The sequence below is a fragment of the Sus scrofa genome, chromosome 8 (assembly GCF_054392235.1).
Source record: "Sus scrofa isolate SSC_HxYL_T2T_F1_AM1 chromosome 8, Sscrofa_HxYL_maternal_Yorkshire_Landrace_v2.0, whole genome shotgun sequence".
In the NCBI taxonomy this organism is placed as follows: Eukaryota; Metazoa; Chordata; class Mammalia; order Artiodactyla; family Suidae; genus Sus; species Sus scrofa.
The window spans coordinates 78274957-78300548 of record NC_139390.1 but is presented as its reverse complement, the minus strand read 5'-3'; the positions used below and the strand labels follow the sequence as shown (position 1 = coordinate 78300548).

Below are 25592 nucleotides of genomic sequence, written 5' to 3'. Positions count from 1 at the left end.
TTTTTCTCATGGTTACTTAGATTTGGCATTTGCTTGAGGCAGTCCTTGGTTTCATCCTGCAGACACTTAGTAGGCACCTGTTAGGAGAGGTCACTTGATACAGAGGAGGGGGTGGTCAAGCAGGAATTAGACTTGGCCTCAGGTTCTGACTCTTCTGCTGTCCTGTGTCCCCCCATATGCAAAAGTGGGTTGAAAATACTTGATCCATCTGTATCATGGGCTTGCTGTAAGGATGAAATGAGATCAAATGGCATAGTGTGCTTAAACCTTTGGAAGAGCTGGGCAAGGGTCCAATATTTATATTACTGTACATAGCCTCGTGCTCAGCACTAGAGAGGAACAGAGACTTGTCTGCTTTTATGCATCTGTAGGTATACATTCGATTATTGTTGGCTTGTCTAATTTTCTTTCTTTCTTCCTTCCTTCCTTCCTTCCTTCCTTCCTTCCTTCCTTCCTTCCTGTCTGTCTGTCTGTCTGTCTGTCTGTCTGTCTTTTTAGAGCCACACCTAAGGCATATGGAGGGTCCCAGGCTAGGGGTTGAATAGGAGCTATAGCTGCCGGCCTACACCACAGCCACAACCATGTGGGATCCGAGCCGCGTCTTCGACCTGCATCACAGCTCACAGCAACCCCGGATCCCCAACCCATTGAGCAAGGCCAGGGATCAAACCTGCAACCTCATGGTTCCTAGTCGAATTCGTTTCTGCTGCACCACAATGGGAACTCCTATTTTTGTTTTAAAATCTAGAAAAAATTTAAGAGGCCTACAAGTTTCTTAAGCTTGCTTGCAAACTATCTGAGGCTTTAAGATAATGTCTTCACCATCTACAGGATGTCACTAAGTAGTCTCTGAGTGCCAGAGACGTGGCATAGACAGCTGTCTCCACAGGTGTTCAGGGTTGAGAAACCCCACATGTGACGGTAGTGGGAAAAGGCCCCCGGAGGCGGTGGTGGGTAGCCCCGTTGCCTTTGTACTTGTGTTGGAATTATAAACCAAAATAGTTCTGTCTAATGGAAATATGTTGTGAATCACATATGTCATTTTAGATTTTTCTAGCAGCCACATCAAAACAAATAAAAAGAAAATAGGTGTAATTGTTTGTTTGGTTTTTTGGCCACGCCCATGGCATGTGGAAGTTTTCAGCCCAGGGATCAAACCTGCACCACGGCAGCGAACCCAGGCTTCTGCAGTGACAATGCCAGATCCCTAACCTGCCACACCACAGGAGAACTCCAGTTGCAATTAGGTTTAGTAATACATCTTTGGAGTTAAGAACCCAGCTAGTAACCATGAGGATCCTGGGTCGATCCCTGGCCTTGCTCAGTGGGTTAAGGATCTAGTGTCGCTGCAAGCTTCAGTGTAGGTCACAGATGTGGCTTGTATCTGGTGTCGCTGTGGCTGTGGTGTAGGCCAGCAGCTGCAGCTCCAATTCAACCCCTAGCCTAAGAACTTCCATGTGTTGCAGGTGCAGCCCTAAAAAATTAAACAACTGTATATCTTTATTTTACTCATTCCGTCTAAAATAGTATTGTTTCTGGATGGATAAAGAAACTGTGGTACATATATATACAACGGAATATGACTCAGCCATAAAAAAAGAAGGAAGTTTTGTTATTTGCGGCAACATGGGTGGACTCAGAAAGCATAATGCTAAGTGAAATAAATCAGAGAAAGACAAATACTGTATGATATCACATACCTAAAAAATGAAAGAAAATAAGGAATATAACAAAAAAGAAGCAGGCACAGTTACAGAGAATAAACTAGTGGTTACCAGTGGGGAGGGGGAAGGGGCAGTCTGGGGGTGGGAGAGTAAGAGGTACAAACTATCAGGGATAAAATAAGCTACAAGGATATATACTATACAACACAGGGAATAGAGCCAAAATTGTATAACTATTAAATGGAGTATAGTCTTTAAAAATTACAGGAGTTCCTCCTGTGGTACAACAGGTTAAAGATCCAGTGTTATCTTTGTGGAGGCTCAGTTTGACCCCTGGCCTAGTACAGTGGGCTAAGGATGCAGTGTTGCCACACCTGTAATGTAGGTCAAAGCTGTGGCTTGGATTCAGTCCCTGGCCTGGGAACTTCCATACGCTGTGGGGCAGCCAAAAAAGAAATAAATTATAAATCAAATGTATACCTATAACTTATATTGTACAACAACTATACTTTAATTAAGACAAAATAAAAGAGTATCATTTCAACATGTAATCAACATAAAAAAGTTAAGGAGATGTTCTGCATTCTTTTTTTTTTTTTTTTTTTTTTTGGTACCATTTTTGAAATCTGGTGTATGTTTTATCCTTACGGCACATCTCAATTCCAGTTAGCAAGAGTTCAAGGGCTCAGTAGACACACAGGTGAGACAGTCCAGCCTTAGATGGAACAGAAAGAACAGGGAAGCAGCAGAGGAGCCGAGGGAATGGACCCTGGAATTGAGTGACCATCTACTATGAACCAGGCAGGCTCAGAACTGGCATGAGGCATTCAATGAACAAAATATCAGTCCTGTTTTTCTGTAAAGTTTCGATATTTTGTTCTACATGATTTTTTGCATTAATGTTGATTTTTAGAATTATTACTTTTCGATTTTTAAAATAGTGTTTATTTTGATGACTGGGCATTTGGGCATCTCTTATATTTCGCATCCTAAGGCAGGTGTCTCACCACCCGCACCCTAATCCCAGATCTGGCCCCAGGCGCTTCCTACAGACTTTGCTGATCAGACCTGAACCAGGCTGAACTCTCGATCAAAACCCAGAGCGAGCGCCTCTACTTGGCGAAGCCTCAGGCATTTGTTTTGTTACTTGAATTTTCAACTGAATTCAAGACATTGGTAAACACATTGAAATTTAAACTGAAGCTCTGAACTGAAAAATTTGAAACTGTTTCAGGACCAAACCATAAGCCAGGAAAGAACTCAGTGGCCTTGATTCCCTGGTCAGGGAGATCCTTGACCACTGCATTTATCACATTATGGGGAGAGAGCATGAAAATAACTCTATCCAAGGCACCATTACCTTCCCCCATTATAGCTTTAATCTCCAGGGCTTAAAGGGTCAGTATCTGCCTTCTCCCTGTAGAAGGGTTATATTGGGAGTGTTATACGGAGAGTAACTGTGATGCTGAAAGAAAGGAAAAGTATTATTTAGTAAAGGGTTGCCTGTTTTCAATCAAAACTCTTTTCTTTCTTTTAGGGAACTCAGAAACAAAGCAGACATTCAATTTGGAGATAATGGGACGACGATATCTGCCGTCAGCAACAAGGCCTATGTTTTTGAACGAGACAAGTCTGTTGGAGACCCTAAAACCGACTTACTTAGAACATTAAATATCCCTGCGTTGGTAAGTAGGTATTTTGAGTCTCGTTATTGTGGATTTTAGAAGAAAGGAAAAAACTAAATTAAGGCCATCATGGTTTTATCTTTGGCAGCAATTAAGTCACGTGTGTGTGTATATATATTTTAAATAAGTGTGTGTATATGTATTTTAAATAAGTATATTTTTCCCCTTCCCTTCTTTAAAATTATCTTAGAGCAGAGTCCCCATTGTGGCATAGTGGAAATGAATCCGACTGGGGACCATGAGGTTGCGGGTTCGATCCACGGGTTCGGTCCCTGGCATCGCTCAGTGGGTTAAGGATCCGGCGTTGCCATGAGCTGTGGTGTAGGTCGCAGACGCGGCTTGGATCCCGCTTTGCTGTGCGTAGGCCAGCAGCTGTAGCTCTGATTAGACCCCTAGCCTGGGAACCTCCATATGACACCCTAAAAGGACAAAAGACATATGCAGCCCTAAAAGGACAAAAGACAAAAAAAATAAAGTGAAATAAAGTTATCTTAGACCTTCTTTAGGAAGTCTTTCAAATGTAATCTTTTCAACTGGGTAACAAAATGCAAATTTTAGGATTCTCCCCCACACTCAGTTTCTTCCTGTGTCTTCAGGATCAGCACAAGTGCAAATAAATGTTACTATAGGATTTTGGAGGGTAGCTGATAATTTTAAAAATATTTATTTGCCCCTTGTTTGGGTTCAGAAACTCTACCAATAGAATTTGGCTATCACTTCTTGGAATTCCCCTGTGGTGCAGTGGGTTAAGGATATGGTTTCATCACTGCAGTGGCTCAGGCTGCTGCTGTGGCATGGGTTCAATCCCTGGCCCGGGAACTTCCACATGCTGTGGGCATGGCCAAAAAGAAGAAGAATTTGCTTACCACTACTTAATTTAGTTTTCTACCTTGGATTTTTTTAACTATTAAAATACGTGTTGACTTTTTCTCTTGTTTTCAAATAGCAGAGACTGGGCGGTTGATTATAGCCTAGCATGATTACACTGGGCTCTGTTTTGTTTTTTGTTTTTTGTTTTTTTGCCTTTTCTAGGGCCACTCCAGCAGCATATGGAGGTTCCCAGGCTAGGGGTCTAATCAGAGCTGTAGTCATCGGCCTACGCCAGAGCCACAGCAATGCAGGATCTGAGCCGAGTCTGCGACGTATACCACAGCTCACCGCAATACCGTATCCTTAACCCATGGAGCAAGGCCAGGGATCGAACCCACAACCTCATGGTTCCTAGTCGAATTCGTTAACCACTGAGCCACGACGGGAACTCCTGGGCTCTGTTTTTAATGGCAATAACCTAATAATAATCTAATAAAAAATACATGGAAAAAAAAATGAAAAAACAAATACCTGAGACCCAGGAAAATTTTCTTCATTTACACCAACCCCTTCTAAGGCTTCTATTGTAGCTCCTATGTGACCACTGCATAGTCAGCTGGACACTCATGATGGAGAGTGTGGAACGTGTTAGATCCTAGGTCTGCCCAGTTGCCTAGTGGGGCAGTTTATGGGGACCAAACCTATAGCCCTGATCAGGAGGAACGTGGCGCCACCTTGTGGCTAAAGTTACCAATGTATTTGGGAGCGTTTTTTACCCCCTTCTGCTGTGTCAGAAAAACTCAAGAGTTGCCAGGAAGGATGCCAAATTCACACTGAAAAAGTGTAATACTGAGAAAGGACAATAACTGAAGAGTCTTATTCTTCACACTCAGCCAGAGGGGAGCACACTGGCTTATTTTTCAGCTGTTTTGATCTCAACATTTACATTTACCTTTGCAGCCCCGTTTGCTGAAGGGGCCGTGGGAGTGTGGGGTGGGGATGCTGCTGTCTGAACTTGCTTGTGCTCCTCAGACCGCCATGGAATGGACCCACCTGCCCCTGCTCCGCGAGATCATCGAAGCCCTGTTGAGGGCCTATCGTCAGAAGCTCTTTGTGACTCACACAGTGGATGAATTGCTTTGGGGCTACAAAGATGAAATCTTGTCCCTCATCAACATTTTGGAACCCGACATCTCTCCCTATTTTGGCCTGTTCTATGGGGTAAGTTGATCTGTTGATTTTTCTTTTCAGGGATTCTTTGTTCAGCCGAGGGGGAGGGCAGTCTGAGCCAGATGTTATCTTCACTTTGGCTTTCTCCCAGGAGGAGACCAAAATTGCTCAGAATTCTAGATGTCTTACAGAGCGCATGAAAAATAAGACGGTGCTTTTTAGTAGGGGCAAAAAACTTTTCCCACGATTTCAACATGCTGCCAGTGCTGACTCTGCATGAGTGTTGCTGTGAGAAATAGATAGAGGAGTTCCCGTCGTGGCGCAGTGGTTAACGAATCTGACTAGGAACCATGGGGTTGCGGGTTCGATCCCTGGCCTTGCTCAGTGGGTTAACGATCCGGCGTTGCCGTGAGCTGTGGTGTAGGTTGCAGACGCGGCTTGGATCCCATGTTGCTGTGGCTCTGGCATAGACTGGCAGCTACAGCTCCGATTAGACCCCTAGCCTGGGAAACTCCATATGCCGCGGGAGCGGCCCAAGAAATGGCAAAAAGACAAAAAGACAAAAAAAAAAAAAAAAAAAAAGAAATAGAGTGGCTGTGCCGTGAATCAGCTGCCATCTTTCAAAGTATCATCAATTTCAGGGATCCATGCCAAGTCTTATTTTGATTACCTGGGAACTAAACCCATAAATCAGCCTAGAATGGATAAGCAACGAAGTCCTGCTGTGTAGCACAGAGAACTATTATCTAATCACTTGTATAGAACATGACAGAAGATAATATGAGAAAAAGAATGTATATCTATGTATAACTGGGTCATTTTGCTGTACAGCAGAAATTGACAGAATGTTACAAATCAACTATAATAAAAATTTTAAAAAAATAGATCAGCCTGGCAAAAGTAAACAAGGAACTAAATAGCGACGTGACAGTCCATTAGGGGTGGGAGCTATTTATTAGATTTTCAGACATCTTATTTATGAAAGAGGCTGGATAGTTTGAAACTCTGTGCGTCCTGGTCTATGATTTCTTCTGCCTATAAGTGGACTTTTGTATCATTCCTTGCAGATTCACTTTGGTTTGAAACCAAAAATATTGACATTCGAGTACTTATTCAAAGCATATTTTATTGCTGCCTGAGCTTCAAATGAATTAAAATTAAAAGTAATAAAGAATCGGAAGTTGTCTGATGGCCTAGTGAGTTAAGGCGCCCGGGTTTTCACCACTGTGGCTCTGATCGCTGCTGTGGGGCAGATTTGATCTCCGGCCTGGGAATTTCCGTACGCTGCAGGTGTGGCAAAACAAAAAACAAACAAAAACAAGACCAAGAGGGAAGCTGAAATAATCATTACAACTCTTATTTTTTAAAAAAGTAATAAAAACCCCTCCCCCTCGAAAATAAAACCCTTGCATAAAATGGATAGTTGGGAGATGAGTCAATGACAAACTTGGGAAGAACAGGTTATAGAGTAGAGGCAGGATACAGAATTGGGATAAATTTCCTCATCTTTAGATTTGTTGTTATTCTCTGGCTCTAACTACTCAAGAATCTCACCTTCATCATTCAGTCTCCTAGCATTTCACCTTCTCTTGTGAATGGTGCTCCTACTGCTCCTGTACTGTCAAGGGTATACAAAACTTAGAAACTGTTCAGAGTGGGAACTAACTTTTAAACATCTTTGCAAGATGAGTGTGTCCTGCGAGTAGGGTCCCACCAACCCTAAATCCTTCACTCTGGGTGAGCAGGCTGCCTGATGTTCCCTAAAGGTCCCATCTAATAGGGGTCCAGCTTCCACCAGAAGAAACATTGATGTCTTTTTTTTTTTTTTTTTTTGTCTTTTTGCCTTTTCTAGGGCCGCTTCCTGTGGCATATGGAGGTTCTCAGGCTAGGGGTCGAATCGGAGCTATAGCCGTCGTCTACACCAGAACCACAGCAACGTGGGATCCGAGCCGCATCCACAGCCTGCACCACAGCTCATGGCAACACTGGATCCTCAACCCACTGAGCAAGACCATGGATCAAACCCACAACCTCATGGTTCCTAGTCGGATTCGTTAACCACTGCACCACGACAGGAACTCCAAGCACTGATGTCTTATTAAGCTGTGACTAGACTCTCTTCTAGAAATCATTTCAGAGGAGCTTCCTGTAGAGGATACAAAGGTTTCCTTAAGCTCCCTTTGGTCCCAGCGGCTAAGATCCATCTGCTAAGTAGATCCTGTTTCTAATACCTCAGCATTTCTCAGAAAATTTTTGTCATTGAGCCTGCTTTGTCTTTACGTTGACCTCATCGGGCTTATAATATGTATCTTTAGATAGATGTTTAACATGTAACTCATCCATATGGACCTATTGGAGAAATTGGCATTTTGCTTTTCTGTGGCAGGGGTGTATTTTATTTTTTTTCTTTCTCTGCCCCTGGCCATTGCCTCTCCTTGCAAGCACACTGCAGCTCTCTGAGCCCCCGTTAGTGAAAAGCCCTACCAGGGCTCAGTTAGATTCGGACCTGGAGTGGATTTCCCACCCCTGGGAAACAGAGCATGAGACTTAGACCCAGGGGGCTGCATGTGTGTCCTGACTTTTTCATTTAATAACTATAAGACTTCTCTGAACCTCACTTTCATCACTGGTAACTTAAGATTAAAGGTATCCAGAGTTCCCATCGTGGCGCAGTGGTTAACAAATCTGACTAGGAACCATGAGGTTGCGGGTTCGATCCCTGGCCTTGCTCAGTGGGTTAAGGATCCAGCGTTGCGGTGAGCTGTGGTGTAGGTCGTAGACGAGGCTCGGATCTGGCGTTGCTGTGGCTCTGGCGTTGCTGTGGCTCTGGCGTAGGCTGGTGGCTACAGTTCTGATTCGACCCCTAGCCCGGGAACCTCCATATGCCGAGGGAGGTGGCCCTAGAAAAGACAAAAAGACAAAAAAAAAAAAAACAAAAAAAAAAGGTTAAAGGTATCCACACTCCAAAGGTTGCTTTGAATGGCCCAATGAGAGTCCGCAAAAGTGCTCTGCAAACTGTAAATTGCAACACACATTTCAGGAACACTGGTTCTTTTTCCCTTCCATGACTGGCTCAAAAAAAAAAAAAAATTAATATGAATGGCTGGGGTATGTTTTCATTTTGAAGCTAAATAAACTCTCTATAGTGTTGTTGGAAAAAGAGGCAAAGGTGTCTCCTCTTTGGTTTTTTCACCTGCTCTGGCCAAAAACTAATTCTATAGGCAGCAGCACGGAAGTCCACACTTGAGCCATCATTCATTCAAGACCGGGCCAGGCTGTGGGGTTGTCTCCTTCCCTGACACGGCCTTGTCTGCACCTGCCCCACCCGGCCTCAGACCCTTCCTTAATCTTAGTGGCATTCGGCCACATTCCCCTGTGATCCCCTGGACCTGTGTGCCCGGTCCACCTGTTCCATCACATGCTGTGTTGCAAACAGAAAGCCTTAAAGCACTTGAACACTTTTCCTTCAAAGACTTTAATGATGAAATAGCCAAACAGCAAATGGGGTGGGACAGGGTGTGAGAGTGACTGGGGGAAGGTAATACAGACAGAGTATTGGCACTGGGCTCCCGAGAAAAGGTGACCTGGCTGAATGTCAGGTGCTCTTATTTGCCTTTGGAAAGCCAGTCCGCTCATCTGTACCCGTTGATTTCAGAGCACCTCTGTTTTCCTTGGCATAAGAGAGTTCAAGCATCTCCCAGTGAGTGTGGATTCCTGGAAGGATAAAATGAGAGTGGCTGGGGAGTATCTTTGAGGGTCAGCCGGTCCAGCCAATCCTCCTGGATGGATTAGGCTTGTATCAGGCTAGTGGTGTGGATGCTGTCAGCCTGTTCTCAGAACATCTCTCCACCTCCTGCAGTAATAGTTCCTTGTGTTAACCCAAATCCCTACCGTCATGCCACAAAACCCATCATTCCTGCTTGTCCTCACATAACAAAGGTTCTAGAGAGTGACAGGGAAGCATTCACATCCAGTGTCTGACTCTTGGGCTGAAAGCAGCTGGGAAGAACTCTTTGAGTTACTCTGAAATATTTAAATGCTGAACCAGTTCGCTTAACCCACATGTGGGTTAAGCATAGGTCTTCAGAAAGGCACAGACATGCATTTTTAAAACTGATGGTTCAGCTTTTTTTTTTTTTTTTTAATGTGAGGTATTTGAATTTGCTTCTAAATTGTTGTGTTTGTTCACATTGTTGCCCTTAAAAAAGTCCTTTCTTGTATCTTAAAGTCACATAAAATTTCCTGTGTGGACACAACGTGACTATTATGTATGTGGACCGTGTTGGTATGTTGACATAGTTGGTGAGATGAAGTTAAGTGATAAAAGAACCCAAGTAGGCAAAAAAAATTGAAAAGAGAATTCAGAGAGCCTGAATGCCTTTTAAGGCAAATGATTGAAAAAAAGAGTTCAACCTCAGTAAATACAGAAATGCAAAAAGAGATAAGAAACCCTTTTTTTGTTGACCCAATAAGCCAAATCTAGCGAAAGGCATTTGGGAAATGTAAACTGATTTATCTTGCTGTTTCCACTGGGTGGCCTTGAGCAACTTGATACCATGAATCAAAAGCTTTAAAAATGTTCATGTTCTTTTGTCTGGTAATTTCACTTTTAGTGATCCTTTTAGAAAATGAAATACAGAAAAGATTTTGAATCATGAAGATATTCATACATCATTGTTAGTGGCAAAAAATTCAAAACTAGATATTCAGTAATAGGAAAATGGTTAGGTTATAATATTACCACATAATATTATAGAGTCAGTAAATTTTACCTATGAAGAACTTCTGATAACACAGGAAATATACATATCAGTAAAGAAATTGTGTATTTGTATATATGTACAAAAATTGTGTATATTATATAGTATGTATGTATATATTATATATATCTTAGTTCTATAGACAAATTTTGTGTAGAAAACAGACCAAAATACTTCTAAAAATATACATATATATTTCTTGAAGTCCTCCACTTAACTTGGATGTGGCCTAAGCTAAATGGTTAAGCATTTAAATACTTCCAAGAAACCTTTTCGTTCTGCCAGAAGTCAAAGCCCATCCCCAGATGAAGAACTTTTGAGAACGTATAGAGTGTCTGCTCCTAAGAAGTGTCACTTGTGGAGTTCCCGTCGTGGCGCAGTGGTTAACGAATCCGACTAGGAACCATGAGGTTGCGGGTTCGGTCCCTGCCCTTGCTCAGTGGGTTAACGATCCGGCGTTGCCATGAGCTGTGATGTAGGTTGCAGACGCGGCTCGGATCCCGCGTTGCTGTGGCTCTGGCGTAGGCCGGTGGCTACAGCTCCGATTAGACCCCTAGCCTGGGAATCTCCATATGCCGCGGAAGCGGCCCAAGAAATAGCAAAAAGACAAAAAAAAAAAAAAAAAAAAAAAGAAGTGTCACTTGTAAAGAATATATACCTGAAGAAACCTTTCATTGCAAGTGTGATTGTATCAATGCCACTTTCTTCTAGCGCAGCTCTTGATATGTAATTGGGTCCTGGCCCTGGAGTTATGCTTTTTTTAATTGAGATATAATTCAGTTAAAATAAACATAAAATTATGTTGAATGTAAAGCTCACTATTTAAAAGCGTACATTTCAGTGGTTTTTTTAGTATCTTTACAAGGCTGTGCAACCACCACCACTGTCTAATTCCAGAACATTTTCTTCCCCCAAACCACAACCCGTTAGCAGATACGTCCATTCGCCTCTCCTACCAGCTTCTGGTAACCACAAATCTATTTTCTGTCTCTATGGACTGGCCCATTCTGGACAGCTGTATAATGGAATGGAATTTATATGAATTCATACACTATATGATCTTTCATGTCTAGTTTCTTTTATGTAGTATTTTTAGAAGGTTTATCCATGCGTGACATGTATCAGCATTTCCTTCCTTTTTATGGCTGTGTAATAATATTCACTGAATGGATATACCACACAATTCTCTATCCATTCTTCAGCTGATGAATACTTGGATTATTTCTACTTTTTGGCTATTATGAATGATGCTGCTATGAACATTTATATAGGAGTTTTTGTATGAACATTAGATCTGTACCTTGGAGTGGAATTCTCTTGGGTAGATACATGGGAGTGGCAGGTTGGAGTCATATGGCAACATTAGGTTTAACTTTTTGACAAACCAGCCAAACTCTTTCCCACAGCAGTTGCAACATCTCACTTCCCACCAGCGATATGGGAAGGCTCTAGTTTCTCCACATCTTCACCAACATCTGTTTTTTTGCTTTTCTTTTAATTGCTATCCTCATGGTTGGAAAGTTGTATCTCATTGTGATTTTGATTTGCATTTTCCTAATGACTAATAAGGCTGAGCATCTTTTCACGTACTTATTGCTTATTGGCTATTTGGATATTTTCTTTGGGGAAAGAAAGGATTTCTTTAAATCCTTTGTGTGTTATTTAATTGGGCTCATACTTTTTAAAACCATAAAGTAATAATGTGGTTAGTATGGGATTTAGCAAAATAGTCACTCTATTCCCTAGTTCTGGTTCAGTCTCATGTAGCAATTAGGGCCCAACTAGGACAGTTTCATAAAGATTAAATGTGCTGCTTCCTGTATCAGTTAGGGTTCTCTAGGAAAACGGAGTTGATGGAGATCTGTGTATCTGTATCTACTGAGAGATTTATATTAAGGAATTGGCCTATGCTTTTGTGGGGGCTGGCAATAACTGAAATCCAGAATTTCAGTGGCCGGTCTGAAATCCATAGGACAGATGATCTGGCAGGCTGGAAACTCAAGTAGGATTTCTACATTGCTGTCTTAAAGAGAATCCCTTTTTCTCTAGGAAACCTGTTTGCTTTTAAAGCCTTCAGCTGGTTGGACGAGCCCACCCATATTTTCAACAGTGATCTCATTTACTTAAGGGAACTCTAGAAAATATAGCAGCCTCTAGAGTATTGTTTGACAAAAGGACTGGGTACCATAGCCTAGCCAAGCTGACACATAAAATGAACCATCACAGTTACTTTAGTTGACCATATTCACTCATTTTCAGAAAAATGGCACTAACGATGGAGACTACGTCTTTCTAACTGGAGAAGACAATTACCTTAACTTTTCCAAAATTGTGGAATGGAATGGAAAAACGTAAGTGTAATGATTTATTGGTGTAATTAATTTTTTTCAATTTTCATTTAAACCGAATGTCCACTTCTGCTTTATTTTAAAAAAAATTTAGCAGTATCATTTTTTGGATGAAAAAATACCTATCTATACATTTTAAAATCTATAATTATGTAAAATAGCCTACAATATAAATAATATAGTATGACTGTGTACAATTATTATTTTCTAATTCAAAATTGGGGGTAGGGTACTTCACAAATTAAATATTCATCATTTGTAAGTGTCTTGTGACAAGGCAAGAATCACAAAGCCAGGGAAGTTTTCACTCTCGGTCTTAGTCTCTGAATGATGCATAGCTGCAGCACAGATACATTTCAAATCACTGCTTTTTTTTTTTTTTTTTTTAGGGCCACACCCACTGCATATGGAGGTTCCCAGGCCAGGAGTTGAATCGGAGCTGTAGCTGCTGGTCTGTGCCACAGCCACAGCAACGCAAGTTCCAAGCCGCATCTGTGACCTACACCACAGTTCATGGCAACACCGGATCCTTAACCCACTGATCAAGGCCAGGGATTGAACCTGCATCCTCATGGATGCTAGTCCGTTTCATTAACCGCTGAACCACAATGGGAACTCCTGCTTGTTTTGAGGGAAGGAAAGAAGCTCTCTTAATTTAATTTAGTGATTGTGCTTTGTGCGTTTTTCTTTTAAATTGAAAAACCTTTCAGTTCGTATGACAGCATTTCAAAATATTTTAGTATGTATAATTTACGAACAAACTACCTCCAAGAAGGAACTGAAGCTGCTTGCAATAAAGCCACACATAAAGCAAAAAGATTTTTTTGTAAGTCATAGAAATTAGACGTCTTTGAGACTTCTTTGAGAGAAAAGAGGGCTAATTCTTCAGGGATTATGGTAAGAGAAATCCTGTTCATGAACATTCAGTTAACTTGAAGCTTCCCAGAAATACAGGCCGAAAAAAACTGGTGTGGAATATTAGCTTCACTACTTTTCCGTAAAGCTACAACTGCTTTTAAATTAAAAGTTTATTTAGATTTTTAAAAACACTCATACATATACATTTGTGTACACACACACACACAAACACACACACACACTCTGCCTAGAAAAGAAGAACCCTGAAAGCATAACACTGGCAACAATGTTGCCTTTGGAGGGGAATCAGATGACTGGGCACTGGCTTAGGAGGGATATTTACTTGTACACAGGATATGGCTGGATTTTGGTTTAAACCCAATCTGTTACTTCCTAGTCTTTTAAGGGGGTTAATCCTTTTATATGCATATTGTAATACTGATACATTTATAACATAATGATATATTATTTGATATAAGTAGACTCATCTTTGACATTCTTTTTCACCCTTAGCTCATTTATGTCTATTCTGTCCTTAGATTAACAATATATATTTTCCTAACAAAACTAAAGCTGTGTATTTTCTCTTTTTCCATTAACTTTGCCTGTTTCTTCTCTTTCTTTCTTTCTTTTTTTTTTTTGCTTTTTAGGGCTGCACCTGTGGCATATGGACATTCCTAGGCTAGGGGTCCAACTGGAGCTGCAGTTGCCAGCCTACGCCACAGCCAGAGGGGTGCTGGATCCGAGTCGTATCTGTGACCTACACCACAGCTCACAGCAACACCAGATCTTTAACCCACTGAACAAACCTAGGGATCACACCCCCCATGGATACTAGTTGGGTTCCTTATCACTGAGCCGTGATGGGAGCTCCAAACTTGGCCTATTTCTGAACACACATAGACACACAAACATACACACACACCCCGCTTTTGTGTTATTCTTGTCTACAACTTGTTTCACCTTCTTATGAAGCCAAATATAAGTAAAAGTTCATTATTTTATAGTAAATAATTAAATGTACTAAGGTTTTTTTTCTTATTAGGATTGCACCTGCGGCATATGGAAGTTCCTAGGCTAGGGGTCAAATCAGAGCTGCAGCAGCTGGCCACAGCAATGCCAGATCCGAGCCACATTTTCAGCCTACACCGAGCTCATGGCAATGTCAGATTGTAGCCCACTGAGTGGGGCCAGGAATCAAACCCTCATCCTTATGGATACTAGTCGAATTCTTAACCTGCTGAATCACAACGGGAACTCCCCAACATATTTTATTAGGTTTTTTTCCTTCTCATATCTTCCCCCTGGGGTTAGTTTCTTCTTGCTGAAGATCATTAATACAGCGGTTCTCAACAAGAGGCAGTTTTGCCCCCAGAGGATAGTGGTGATGTCCAGATACATTTTTGGTTGTCATAACTGGAGCTAGCCACTGGCATCTCCTGGGTGGAGACCTGGGATGCCTCTGAACACCCTGCAGTGTAAAGGACAGACCGCCCACAGAGTTATCAGGCTCGAAATGTTAGTAGGTTGAGAAACCCTCTATTAGTGATCTCAGAGAGACAGCAGTGAGTGACAGCTTGGAGTGAGATCTTAATTGTCTGCTCAGGAATTGAACCTGGGCAGCCTGGATGAGACCCAGGAGCCCTAACCACTAGATTAGCTCAAGGCTGAGAGTAGAATTGCCCTGATTCTTGCCCCCTGTTCAAAGCAAGAATGTTTCAAGGAGGCAAAGGCTATAGAAACAGGAGGAAGTTTCTTGTTATGAGTCACAGTACTGGAGTTCCCGTCGTGGCGCAGTGGTTAACGAATCCGACTAGGAACCATGAGGTTGCGGGTTCCGTCCCTGCCCTTGCTCAGTGGGTTAACAATCCGGCGTTGCCGTGAGCTGTGGTGTAGGTTGCAGACGCGGCTTGGATCTTGCGTTGCTGTGGCTCTGGTGTAGGCCGGTGGCTGCAGCTCCAGATTCAGCCCCTAGCCTGGGAACCTCCATATGCTGCGGGAGCGGCCCAAGAAATAGCAAAAAAAGACCAAAAAAAAAAAAAAAAAAGAGTCACAGTACACCATGTGGGAGAGCACACAGAGGAATCCTGTTTATTTAAGTCAGAAGCAAAGCTGTAATGCACGCCCTAAAGAGGAGTGTGGGTGTCGGAGTCAGAGTCCCCCTCAGTGAGGAGCAAGCCAGAGCTGATTTAAATCACTTATATAGGACAGTTCTTCTGGGTCTTTGTTTACCTTTAGCCAATTGTCCTGTTTTAATTCTCACACCTGACTGGACACAGGACCCTCCCCAACATGCGTGCGCATCTTTTGACAAAGATGGATTCCAGGGCAAAGGGTGCCAGGAGGTATCAGGACTTATATGGCCTGGCGCCCCCTCCCTTTCTGACCCCGAGAGTCTTACTGCACATGTGTAATTGGGGAGCTCTCCTTGACCCCAGGAGTGATTGAATGGTCATCTTTCTAGATGGAACATGAAACAAGGCCTAAAAGGACACAGACTCCCTCTTATCAAGCAGGCCCATGTAACGGATAAGTTCCCAAAGACAAAGATAAGCCCCAAGGCCACAGACTACAAGGCTCAGCCAAACGCCCCTGTCTATAAAAAATCAAGCACTCCCCTGCAGCGGGGAAGTCTCGCCTGCTCAGGGCTTGAGACCACTGTGTTGGTCAGCAGACTTCCCTGGCAATCTCATTGCTCCAGCCTCTGCCTTCTCCTTCTTCTAACAATCTTATCTCTCCACTCCGGCTGAGCTTGGCTCCTTCACCTCTTTCCTTGAGGTGTCAAAGAGAAACAAGGCCCAGTTTCCTTGGCCTAAGGAGTCCCAGCTCTTCCCAGCCCAGGGACCCATCTGCCTCCTGCCTCCTTAGTAGTTCTTTCCGTAAGGATCTGTGGGTGTTATACTTTCTTAGACATTGCATATTTAAAAGATCTTTATTTCACTCTTAATTTTCAATGATTTTCATTGGGTGTAGAGTTCTAGGTTGACATTTAGAAATTAAGAAGCTATTACTCCATTGGCTTTTTTTTTTTTTTTTTTTTTTTTGTCTTTTTAGGTCCACACCTGCAGCATATGGAGGTTCTCAGGCTAGGGGTTGAATCAGAGCTGTGGCTGGTGGTCTACATCACAGCCCAGCAATGCCAGATCCTTAACCCACAGAGCGAGGCAAGGGATTGAACCTGCATCCTCATGGATGCTAGTTAGATTCATTTCCATTGAGCCACAACGGGAACTCCCTCCATTGGCTTTTGATATCTTTTTCCTTGACCTTTTGCAGTTTTACTACAACATATCCAGGTTTGAATTTATTTTATTTACTGCATTTGGCCCTTGGGGCATACTTTTAATCTAAGGCCTCATATCTTTCTTAAGGTTTGGAAAACTTTCAGCAATTGCCTCTTAAATTATTGCTTCTCTGTTATTCACTCTGTTCTCACTACCCTTCCCCAAACTCCTATTAATTGTTCATTGGAGCCCCTTGATATATTCTGTATAGCTTGATCCTTTAATTTTTAACCTTTCTGAGTTTATATTTGCATAAATTCCTTAGAACGATCTTTCATTTAGCCATTTCTCTGTGCCAACTACGTGCCAATAGAGTTTATCCCTATGTTGAGGTTTTCTTTCAGAAACTATTTTTATGCCCCGAGATTTCTATTTTTCATTCTTTCAGTCTTTCTACTCTTACTTCATTCTTTCCTTTTTATTTTTAATAACATACCATTCTTTTCTAAGGATGTTTTGCTTTCGCTTGTCTCATTGAGGATGCTAAACACATTTATGTAAAGTATTAGCTGGATTGTTCAATTATTTTAATTTCTTCTAAGATGAATTCATCTTACTGTTGGTTTTGTTGCCTGTCTCTTAGCATGTTGCAATGTTGGGAGTTCTCGCTGTGGTGCGGTGGGTTAACGATCCAGCTTTATCTCTCCAGTGGCACCAGTTTGATCCTGGGCCTGGTGCAAAGAGTTGAGGGTCTGGTGATGACATAGCTGTGGCATAGGGTGCAGCTGTGGCTTGGATTCAATCCCTGGCCCAGGAACTTCACATGCTGCGGGCGCAGCTGAAAAAGAAAACAAACAAACAAATGATGATTGGCAGAATTATTTTAGTTGGGAAGTCTGTCTGTTACCTATCCATCCATCCATCCATCCATCTATCCATCTACCCATCCTCTCACCTCTTCCTAGGTAGCACTTTTGCAGGTGCCTCCATTAGCCAGTACACATTATGGGCTCCCACCAAAGAATCAACAGGCAGCTTGATTCACATTCTGTTTGTGAGGCTGTGTCTGCGGCATCCTGTCTCCCAGCAACTCAGCTTTGCTTTCTTTGGCCTCTCCTGCTGAGCAGAAAAACCCCTGCCCCCAGACCCTGATTTCAAGCCCTTGATGGACCACTTTTAATTCTTATTAACCTTAGGAGCTGGACTCAGAGATCTTTCTCCTGGCCCAGTGGGCTGGCAGTTTTAGCCCTATTCACCACTTGGCATTTTTCACCTTTCATTATCTAGGGAGATGTTTGTTAGTGTTTGAATAGCAAGTAGAGCTTTTAAATGTTCCCTTTTTGTGTTTTATCAGCCACTACTCTGTTTTTACTTGGCCCTCAATTCATGAACTTAGACTGATGCCTCCTTGACCAGATGTTGGAAGAATTACTATTTATGACCCATCCTTTCCTGTATTTTGCATTTTGGACCATTATTCAAGGAATTAATTTTTAAAAACCCTCCATCTCAAATGTGCTCTTAGCGAGTACAGAGTCAATTCAGCATTACGCTTTTCTGTGACCCTAGAGAAATCCTCCATTAGCTGTTGGTAGGGGAGACAGTTGACGCTCTGTCGTGAATGTTATCTAAGTTAACATATCTGTCCAGAGCTTACCTGTCCACAGGCTGCTGTGAACAAGGCTGTTGTGAACACCGCATTGGGTCATAGCTTTAAGTAAATGGGTCTTCCTAAACCTCTACAAAAGATACTCTGTTTTAGAGGAAGGGAAGAGGGAAGAATGGATTTAGGGAGGTGGAGCCTGCTTTTCCCTCTCTTGATCTAATCTCTGACCAAATACCCTTGTGTCCATGTGTGAATAGGAGTCTGTGGGTAGCCAGGTCCTAGTCAAGTCTTGAAAAGTCCAGACCATTAAAAGAAGCCTGCGATCCAGTGTGACTCTTTGCTGTGCTTCCAATGACAGGTCTCTTGACTGGTGGACTGCAGACACGTGCAATATGATCAACGGGACGGACGGAGATTCTTTTCACCCATTGATCACTAAAGACGAGGTCCTTTATGTCTTCCCATCTGATTTTTGCAGGTAAGAACTTGAAAAATGAGTTATTTGACTGCAAGACCACCAAACATACGAGGAATATATGTAGCTACACTTATTTGGCAAGGATATTTATGTGTAGTCAGTGATCAATGATCATAGCATCCTGTGGTGACTCACAGCTCTGACTCCAGAGCCCGGATGTATTGTAACCAGTTCCACCACTTACAGCCATGTGACCTTGGGAAGATTATTTAGCCATTCTGTGCCTCACTTGCTTCATTTGCGAAAGAAGGGTAGGAATGGTTATCTACCTTGGGAGTTTTGAGGACGAATAAGTTTCTTTAATAAAATACTTAGCCCAGGGAGTGTCCCACAGTCAATAATATTAAATGCTAACACTTTGTTATTATGGTATGCTCTGTTGGGTATGAAATTTGCCCTAGTCATGTTCCAGTCAACAGGCAGTCGCTGATAGAAGATGAAGAAATCGTTCTGTTGTCCCTATTTCAGCAGTCACAGGTCTTTGCTGAGCTCCGACCTTCCCATTGGTCATAGCTGCTCACACCTGCCCCGCCGTCTCTCCCCTTTTCCTGCTGCTCCTTCTCTCTAGACAGGCATGATTAGGTCCTGTCTTCAGGAGGAAGGCATCCTGCTCCTGGCCCTGGTTCCTGGCTCCTTGTCCCTGCTGCTCCCGCCCTACACCCTCAAACTGCTCACCTGAGTGGCTGATCCCACAGCCTCCATTCCTCTCCCACTCACTCCTGCAAGGCTTTTTAATGAGACGTCTCGGTCAGAGGTAACCTAGCTGCCTTTGATGCTGTAGAGTCAATATCCTCAAGAATAGCTGTTCTTCTTGGAGTTACCAAGTGCAACGGGATCAGCGGCATCTTGGGAGTGCTGGGAAGCAGGTTCGATCCCTGGCCCAATGCGTGGGTTGGCTCCACCACAGCTGTGGCTCAGGTTGCAACTGTGGCTCCGCTCAAAAATCTAATACAGAAAAGAGGAGCACAAAAAATAAATTAAAAAAAAAAAAAAAAAAAGAATGTCTGTTCTTCTGAGCTTTCCTCTCACACAGTTGAGCACCTCACCAGGAAGCCCTGCCGGAATCACTATAAATCTCTCTCCTCCCTTGCACTGGAGCAGCCACCAAGTCTATCCATCCTCATCCTCCTCCAGAATAGCTCTTCTTTCACTCCCCTCCCCAGCTTCACTCTCTGCCGCGTGCAGACCCTTTGCAGCCCTCATAGGAATAGCTCAGTCACCCTCCAGCCAGCTGCTCTATCCAGTTGATATTTGTGGAAGCACTGAAGGAAGAGAAAATGTTGCAGAGTGCAGTGAGTGGGACAGGGAAGAAGGAGGACAGTAGGGGGCTTGTTAAAGATGTGATCCGAGGAAACTCTATCTGGTGCCCAGACCATCTCAGCAGGATGGGGCTGAAGAATCAGTGCCGTGAAACTTAAGGAAAAAAGCTAACATGAAACAAGACACAGAGACATTTATCTTAAGTAAAGGTGGGAACCAGGGGACTCAAGGTTTCAGGGACCAAGAGCACCGCCTCAAGAAACCACACTGCTTTTATTGTACTCTTAAGGATTACGTCAAGTGAGGAGGGGGTTATAGGTGCTGGATATAGGGGTTTTTTTTTTAAGTTATTTTAAAAGTTACATAGTCGGTTGCTGATTAAGCTTTTATTCTGACCTTTAGGCATTTAACAATCATTAGCATTTGAGGAAGCTTGGCATCAGCTATCTATGCATAGCAGCTAGAGAATCACCATTGTGCTTCTGCAGACTGCGTGCCTATCTTCAATAACCCATTGTGCCTAGGTTTGCACCTTGGTTCTCCTTGCTAATGCATATCCTGCTAATGACCCCTCATAAACCCCTTGGGGCCATGAGGCTCCTCTTTCTTTTATTCTTAAGAGGACATGTCATGCTGTGCAAATGGCTTGCCAATCTGCACAGGTCCCACGTGCCTAGACCAACGCATTATGCCCTCATTCAGCTGACCCTGTGAATAACTTATGCCTTTAGGTCTTTATTCTTAAGCTTAAGTCATTCACCAGCACTGTGACTGTTTTTCAAGCGGGAAGATGGGGTAAAATAAAGCAGGACAAGATGGAGTTTTCAGCATAGAAGCTAAGAAAATATTGTAGAAACATGTCTCGAGACAATCTGGTACCAGCATGAAGAGCCATGTGGTGAAGCTTAGTAAAGCTAACAACATGCAGACTTCATGATGCCACCCTTCTCTCCCATGTGGATTCCCCGGCCTGAAGAACTCTTGTACACATGTGAAGGAGACCTATGCCAACAGGTGTTCATTGCAACATTGGTTATAGTTATGAAAAGTTGGGAGTGCTGATGGAACTAGTCATCTCTAATAGGAAAAGAAAAGAATTTTATGTGAGCCAAACTGAGGGCTATAGCCCAAGAGATGCTGATTCAAGGAATTGTATTTGCCAGACTACAAAATGGGGGAGGCATATAAAGGGAAAAAAAAAAAACTCACAAGATTATAGTGAGTTACAGAAATTATTTATCAAGAATTACAGGAATTCCCATCGTGGCTCAGTGGTTAATGAATCTGACTAGCGTCCATGAGGACACAGGTTCGATCCCTGGCCTCGCTCAGTGAGTTAAGGATCTGGCGTTGCCATGAGCTGTGGTGTAGGTCACAGACACGGCTCGGATCTGGTGTTTCTATGGCTGTGGCATAGGTAGTGGCTACAGCTCTGATTCAGTCCCTAGCCTGGGAACCTCCATATGCTGTGGGTGCAGCTCTAAAAAGACAAAAAGGAAAAGAAAAAAAAGAATTACAGTTGAAAGAGTTCCCTTTCCAAGGGAGATGTACAGACGGCCAATAAGCACATGAAGAAATGCTCAACATCACTGATTATTAGAGAAATGCAAATCAAAACTACCATGAGATACCACCTCACACCAGTCAGAATGGCCATCATTAATAAGTCCACAAATAACAAATGCTGGAGGAGGTGTGGAGAAAAGGGAACCCTCCTGCACTATTGGTGGGAATGTAAGCTGGTACAACCACTATGGAGATCAGTATGGAGGTACCTTAGAAATCTATACATAGAACTACCGTACGACCCAGCAATCCCACTCTTGGGCATATATCCGGACAAAACTTTCCTTAAAAAAAGACACATGCACCCGCATGTTCATTGCAGCACTATTCACAATAGCCAAGGCATCAACAGATGATTGGATTAGGAAGATGTGGTATATATACACTGTGGAGTACTACTCAGCCATAAAAAAGAACGAAATAATGCTTTTGCAGCAACATGGATGGAACTAGAGACTCTCATACTGAGTGAAGTAAGTCAGAAGGAGAAAAACAAATACCATATGATATCACTTATATCTGGAATCTAATATAAGGCACAAATGAACCTTTCCACAGCAGAGAAAATCATGGACTTGGAGAATAGACTTGTGGTTGCCAAGGGGGAGGGGGAGGGAGTGAGGTGGTTGGGGAGCTTGGGGTAAATAGATACAAACTATTGCCTTTGGAATGGAGTAGCAGTGAGATCCTGCAGTGTAGCACTGGGAGCTATGTATAGTTATTTATGATGGAGCATGATAATGTGCAAAAATAGAATATGTACATGTATGTGTATTTGGGTCACCATGCTGCACAGTAGAAAAAAAATTGTATTGTGGAAATATCTATTAAAAAGAAATAATAACAAAAAAAATAAAAACAAAAAACAAAACAAAGCAAAAAAAGAGTTCCTGTTGAATTGAATCCGACTAGTATCCATGAGGACTCGGGTTCAATCCCTGGCCTTGCTTAGTGGATTAAGGATCTGGCATTGCTGTGGCTGTGGTGTAGGCCAGCGGCTACAGCTCTGATTTGATCCCTAGCCTGAGAACTTCCATATGCCTCTGGTGGGGCCCAAAAAAAGAAAAAAAAAAGGAAAAAAAAAAAGAGTTGAAAAAAAATCACAAAGAGTTATAGTTGGAGCTGTTAAGAAGTAACAGTGCTTGTTAAGCAAGGATTGGTTGGAATGTGAAATGGTTGCCTAGTTACAAGGGGAGACCTTGAGGCCATAATGTTGCAGCTGGTTACTGTTAGCAGATAATGTTTTGAGAATGGCTGACGGTGTCTTTGAGTTTGATGCAGTTCAGAAAAATTCAGGTTCTCAGTGATGCAGGAATGTGTCTGAGATCACATCCCCAATAGCCACCTGGCTCCATCATGGATGCCTACACCACAGTTACTCCATTTTAATTTTCAAATGCATTCTTCAATATTAAAAACAGATCTATGATGCATGTTTGACAGGCCATAAGACAGGCTATTCTAGTTTGCACAAAGTTTAAGTTAAATCATACATAAGCCAGAATAACCTCCCCATATCCTCAACATGTGAAAATTTCTTCCATCTAAAGCAATCTAAGTACTATGAAAAGGAGACTGTAAATAAATAGTGGCATGTTCATATGACAGAATAAAAAAAAAAAAAATAAGGGAGTTCTTGCTGTGGTACAGTGGATAAGAATCCAACTGCAGTGGCTTGGGTTTGATCCCTGGCCCACCTCAGTGAGTTAAAGGATCCAGTGTTGCCACAGCTGCAGCTGGGATTCAATCCCTGGCCCAGGCAACTTCCATATCCTGTGGGTGTGGCCATAAAAATAAAATATACAAACCAAAGCTTTGTATGGTTGGTTTTTTTTCGGGGGGGGGTGTCTTTTTAGGGCCACACCCAGTGCTCATGGAGGCTCCCAGGCTAGGGGTAGAATCAGAGCTGTAGCCACTGGCCTACATCACAGCTCACAGCAATGCCGGATCCTTAACCCACTGAGCGAGGCCAGGGATTGAACCTGTGTCCTCATGGTTACTAGTCAGATTCATTTCCACTGAGCCATGACGGGAACTCCTTTTTTTTTTTTTTCTTCAGAGCCGTGTATGTTAATGTAATACATGTTAAAAATGTTGAAGGAAGAAGCAAATGATAGAGAACATAGTGTACTGTTCATATAACATTTAAAAATAACAAATAGTGCCACATGTTTATGAATATGCACGTAGGTAAAAGTCTAAAGGCCTGCATGGGAGTAATAGGAATGATAAGCCCCAAATTCAGAATAGTGGTTACCTCTAGACCCAGAGAAGGGCTAGAATCAGAGAGCTTCAATTGTACCCATAAATATACATTTTATTTATCTGAGTGGCATTTGCTATAAAAGGCATGTAATATACTATTTTCCCTATTTCTCTTTTTGCCAAAAATGTTCATTAAAATGTGAAGGAAAAACAAAACAAAATGCTGTAGGGGTGGGCTGTGTGGTGGAAGGCAACTCCCAGGTTAGTCGCAACCCAGACAGAGACACATCCTGCCTCTGGTTCAAAGATGAAAATGTGAGGCCCCCAAAGCAATTCCGCTCAACTTCAGGTGCCTCCAGATGCAGGGCTGGAGGACATCCATTATTAAGACAATGGATGTGAAAGTGCTTTGACAGTCCTTGGGGGCTTTGCAGATATTAGCCTGGGTAATATGCCAGTATTACCACTATTTGAAACTCTGTAACCACTGAAGGCAGAGTGGTGTTGGACTCCTTAGAAATACATGACTGGCGCAAATATGGAAACTATATTTATTGGGGGGACATGGGTTCCAAGTATAAGTTCTAATGGAAAATCTGTGCCATGCGGCATTTTCCAGGCCCCCAGGCCTTCACCACCTCTTCTGATTTTGCTTTGCGTCTGCCCCACCCTGGCCTCCTTTGCTTTGTGGCTGCTTGGTCCACATTGGCATGTGTCCATGCTGGTCTAGGTGACTGTTATTTTTTTCAGTGTGAGTCTCCATTCTACCATCACCTTCTTGATTTTCTTTTTTGGCCTTGTTGGGATGTTAGCATCGTTGCTGCCTCTGAAACATACTTCATCACAGTGCATCCCGTATTTATTGTACATTGACTGGATGGAGCTCCTTTCAAGCTTTCTTTTGCCTGTTGATTTTCGCCTTATCCTTTAAGCTTTTAGGCATGTTATACCAGAGAAAGGTTAGCTGACTTACTGATTTAGGCAGATCATGCTAACAGGAGCCCACATTGACTGTTTTATTTTTATTTCCTAACAGGTCAGTGTATATAACTTTCAGTGACTTCGAGCGTGTACAGGGGCTTCCTGCCTTGCGGTATAAGGTGCCTGCAGAAATATTAGCCAACACCTCAGACAACGCTGGCTTCTGTATACCTAAAGGAAACTGCCTGGGCTCAGGAGTCCTGAATGTCAGCGTGTGCAAGAATGGTAAGAACTCAGGGAGTTTCTGCTGTGGTACAGTGGGTTAAGGCCCCAATTGCAGTGGCTCAGGTGGCAGTGGAGGCACAGGTTCAATTCCCAGTCCAGTGTAGTGGATTGAAGGGATCAAGTATTGCTGCAGCATAGGTCACAGCAGTGGCTTGGATTCAGTCCCTGGCCCGGGAACTTCCGTATGCGTCCATTTTAAAAAAAAAAAAAAGAATATTAAAAACTCAGATTGGTGACATGAGGGAACTCAGGAGGGCCTGGGTGCAGGATTCCTGCTCTTCAACAAAGAATATTGTCAGCCCAATAGGAAGAGTGATTCTGACCTTTCAAGACTCCTTTTAGGAGTTCCCATGTGGCTCAGTGAGTTAAGGATCTGGCATTGTCACTGCAGTGGCTTGAGTCACTGCTCTGGTGCAGGTTGCATCCCTGGCCTGGGAACTTCCACACGCTATGAGTGTGGCAAAAAAAAAAAAAAAAAAGAAGAAGAATGTTTTGTTAGAAAGACTCACAGATTCAAACACAAACCAAAGGGGAAGGGGTGAGGGATAAATTAGGAGTTTGGATTAGCAGATACACACTACTGTATATTAAATAGATAAAACAACAAGGTCCTACTGTATAGCTCAGGGAACTATATTCAGTATCTTGTAATAAACTATAATGGCAAGGAATCTGAAAAAGAACATAAATAACCGACGCACGTTGTATACCAGAAATGAACATTGTAAATCAATTATACTTCAACTAAAAAA

The 25592-nt window shown here is 42.6% G+C and overlaps 1 protein-coding gene across 4 annotated transcripts in view; it reads left to right on the top strand.

The window, feature by feature from the left end:
* The window catches only part of SCARB2 (scavenger receptor class B member 2), a 101968-nt gene that overhangs the window by 60330 nt on the left and 16046 nt on the right, over window positions 1–25592 (top strand). For all 4 annotated transcript variants that reach the window (NM_001244155.2, NM_001444559.1, XM_084971061.1 and 1 more), the window contains 5 exon segments: window positions 3202–3349; window positions 5192–5380; window positions 12349–12440; window positions 18484–18603; window positions 24671–24840. In NM_001244155.2, the coding sequence (NP_001231084.1) occupies window positions 3202–3349; window positions 5192–5380; window positions 12349–12440; window positions 18484–18603; window positions 24671–24840 (719 nt within the window).